Source organism: Dipodomys ordii, unplaced genomic scaffold (genome assembly GCF_000151885.1).
Source record: "Dipodomys ordii isolate 6190 unplaced genomic scaffold, Dord_2.0 Scaffold1, whole genome shotgun sequence".
NCBI classification, from domain to species: Eukaryota; Metazoa; Chordata; class Mammalia; order Rodentia; family Heteromyidae; genus Dipodomys; species Dipodomys ordii.
The window spans coordinates 62,386,073-62,389,036 of record NW_012267217.1 but is presented as its reverse complement, the minus strand read 5'-3'; the positions used below and the strand labels follow the sequence as shown (position 1 = coordinate 62,389,036).

At 51.3% G+C, this 2,964-nt stretch overlaps 1 protein-coding gene across 1 annotated transcript in view; it reads left to right on the top strand.

Moving 5' to 3' along the window:
- Positions 1 to 1,283: 1,283 nt before the first annotated feature.
- The window catches only part of Nmur1 (neuromedin U receptor 1), an 8,030-nt gene continuing 6,349 nt past the window's right edge, over positions 1,284 to 2,964 (top strand). The window contains exon 1 of the mRNA XM_013021144.1: positions 1,284 to 1,433. Coding sequence (XP_012876598.1) covers positions 1,284 to 1,433 — 150 coding nt within the window. The remainder of the gene's footprint in view (positions 1,434 to 2,964) is intronic.

The following is a 2,964-nucleotide window of genomic DNA, read 5'->3' as shown; positions in this document are numbered from 1 at the left end:
GCCTTGAGCTGAAGAGCTGAGGGACAGCGCCCAGGCCCAGAGTTCAAGCCCCACGACCCACAAGAAAAAAAAAAAAAGAAAAAGAAAAATACTGCACATTAAAAAAGAAAAAAACAAAACAAAAAAAGAGCCAGGTGCTGGTGGCTCATGCCTGTAATTCTAGCTACTCAGGATCACTGTTCAAAGCTAGCCCAGGCAGGAAACTCCATGAGACTCTTATCTCCAATAAACCACCAGAAAACCAGAAGTGATGCTGTGGCTTAAGTGGTAAAGTGCTCGCCTTGAGCTGAAGAGCTGAGGGACAGTGCCCAGGCCCAGACTTGAAGCCCCACAACTGACAACAACAACAATAATAACAACAAAATCCTAGCCTGCTGCCAGAGGCTCACATCTGTAACCCTAGCTAGTCTGGAGGCTGAGATGTGAGGATGATGGTTCAAAGCCAGCTGGGCAGGAGACTCCATAAGACTTACCTCCACTCAACTACCAAAAAACACTGGAGGTGGAGCCGTGGCTCAAGTGATAGAGCACTAGCCTTGAGGAAAAGAAACTCAGGTACAGCGCTCAGGCCCTGAGTTCAAGCCCCTGGACCAGCAACAAAATTAAAAAATGATCCTGAACTTGAAAACACATAGTCACCAAATTGACCTTTCAAATTTCTGATCATTTTAAAACATCATTTGCCCTTTTCTGGGGCCAAGGCTCAAGCGCAGGGCCCTTGCTGAGCAGGCAGGAGGCCCAGAGTTGGCATTTGCCTTTTCAACAGTGCAAAAATGTTGCTTCAATTATTAGAACACATTTGCAAGTTAAATGAAATTCCTCTTTAACCACTCAGAAGTGTGTGTGTGTGTGTGTGTGTGCGCGATGCAAATAGGATTCCTAGGGTCATCCAGACACCCCAGAATGAGGTGCTGAACTGAGACACCACACCTCCCCATCTCTAAAACAAAGAGGTGCATCAGCCCCCCCACCACACTGGCTCCCCACCTCCCCATTTCCCCAGCCCAGCCCTCATTCCCAGAGTCCCCGCTGAGGTCCCTAGCTCCACCTGCCAGCAGCTCTAACCCACTATGGCAGAGATGCCTGAGGGTTCAGGAACTTGGTTCCTCCAGGCGTGTCAGGGGCCTGCAGGAGGCCTTAAATAGCTGCCGAGGCCCTCAGCGAGAGACTGAAGGTAGGGCTGCATGCGCTTGCAAAAACAGCCCCTCAGTGGGAGTGTCACCACGCTCTGTCACGCAGCCCTGCGGCCGGCGCTCATTTGCAGATATGCTCAGCATCTCGGGATGGAGAAGCTGGCCGGAGCTATAGCTGGGGTCACTGGGCACCAGACCGTGGTGTGGGGAGCGACAGGGCTGCTGGGCTTTGCCTTGGGGCTCAGTGCTCTCTCAGCCCCCATCTACAAGGGGCGGCTGGCCTTGGCCCTTGTGGACAATGTGCCTCCCAGACTGTCTCCAGCCTCCATGTCCTGCTTTCCACAGAGGCTCCGCTCCTGCAACGGGGGAAGGGCTTTGACAAATGTGCACATTTGCCTTCATAGCTTTTTTTTTTTTTTCCAGAGCTGAGACTGAACCCAGGGCCTTGCGCTAGCCAGGTGGGCGCCCTTCCGCTGAGCTAAACCCTCAGCCCCTGAGAAATGTGAACATTTGTATAACCACCACGCCCAGACAAGATCTAGAACTTTCGGGCTGGGAAGGTGGCTCAGTGGTAGAGCGCTTGCCTTGCATGCATGAGGCCCTGGGTTCTATTCCTCAGCACCACATAAGCAAAAAGAAAAAAGCCGGAAGTGGTGCTGTGGCTCAAGTGGTAGAGCGCTAGCCTTGAGCTGAAGAGCTGAGGGACAGCTCCCAGGCCCAGAGTTCAGGCCCCATGACCAGACCCCCCCCCAAAAAAAAGACCTAGAACTTTCCCTCTTTCTCTCTCTGTCTCTCTTCCTTTCCCTCCTCCTCTCCTTCTCCCTCCCCCCACCCTGTCTCTTCCTATCTATCCTTTTTTTTTTTTGGCCAGTCCTGGGGCTTGAACTCAGGGCCTGGGCACTGTCCCTGTTCCTCTCTGTGCTCAAGGTTAGCACTCTACCACTTGAGCCACAGCGCCACTTCTGGCTTTTTCTGTTTATGTGGTGCTGAGGAATCGAACCCAGGGTCCTATGCATGCGGGCAAGCACTCAACCACTGAGCCACCTTCCCAGCCCCAAGATCTAGAACTTTCAATCACCCAGGAAGTTCTTTGGGAGATTTGAAACATTGAGGTCCCCTCGCAGAGGGTTCTCCACCATGTTTGGGGGACACCAAATATCTTCTGCCAGAGCCCTTTCTAAATGGGTTATACTGATAAGTGAATCCAGTTTGGAAAGCCCTAACTGGACAAAGCAGACTAAACTTCAGCCTGGATTGTTCTTCTGAAGTCTTAATCTACAAGCAGGAAAGGCTGGGCGTTGGTGGCCCACAGCTATAATCCCAGCTATCAGGAGGCTGAGATCTGAGGATTGCTGTTTGCAGCCAGCCCAGGCAGTAAAGTCCACGAGACTCTTACCTCCAATTAACCAGCAAAAATCGGGAAGTGGAGATGTGGCTCAAGCAGTAGAGCGCCAGCCTTGAGCAGAAAAGGCTGGTCTAACTCTCTGCTGCCCCCTGGTGCTAGTTCTGTGGCACTTTAGGAGAGCCTGGCATTCAGTTCCTTCATTTAGTTGAGTCTGAGCCCCACCCAAGTCTAGGGTAAGCAGCATTGTTACCCCAACCCAAGAGCTGTCCGGTTGCTGCCACCCCACAAGATATTCAATGGAAAAGAACACGAGTCATTAGGTATCACTGCCTTTCTTGGGGCTATTTTATCTTGGGGTCCAACATTATATTGGAAACACTGAAAATCATCCAAATATTAATTGTGAGCTCCATAGAACTAGAGGGCACTTGGATGTGTGTGATAGTTGATGGTATGTGTGTGTGTGTGTGAGAGAGAGAGAGAGAG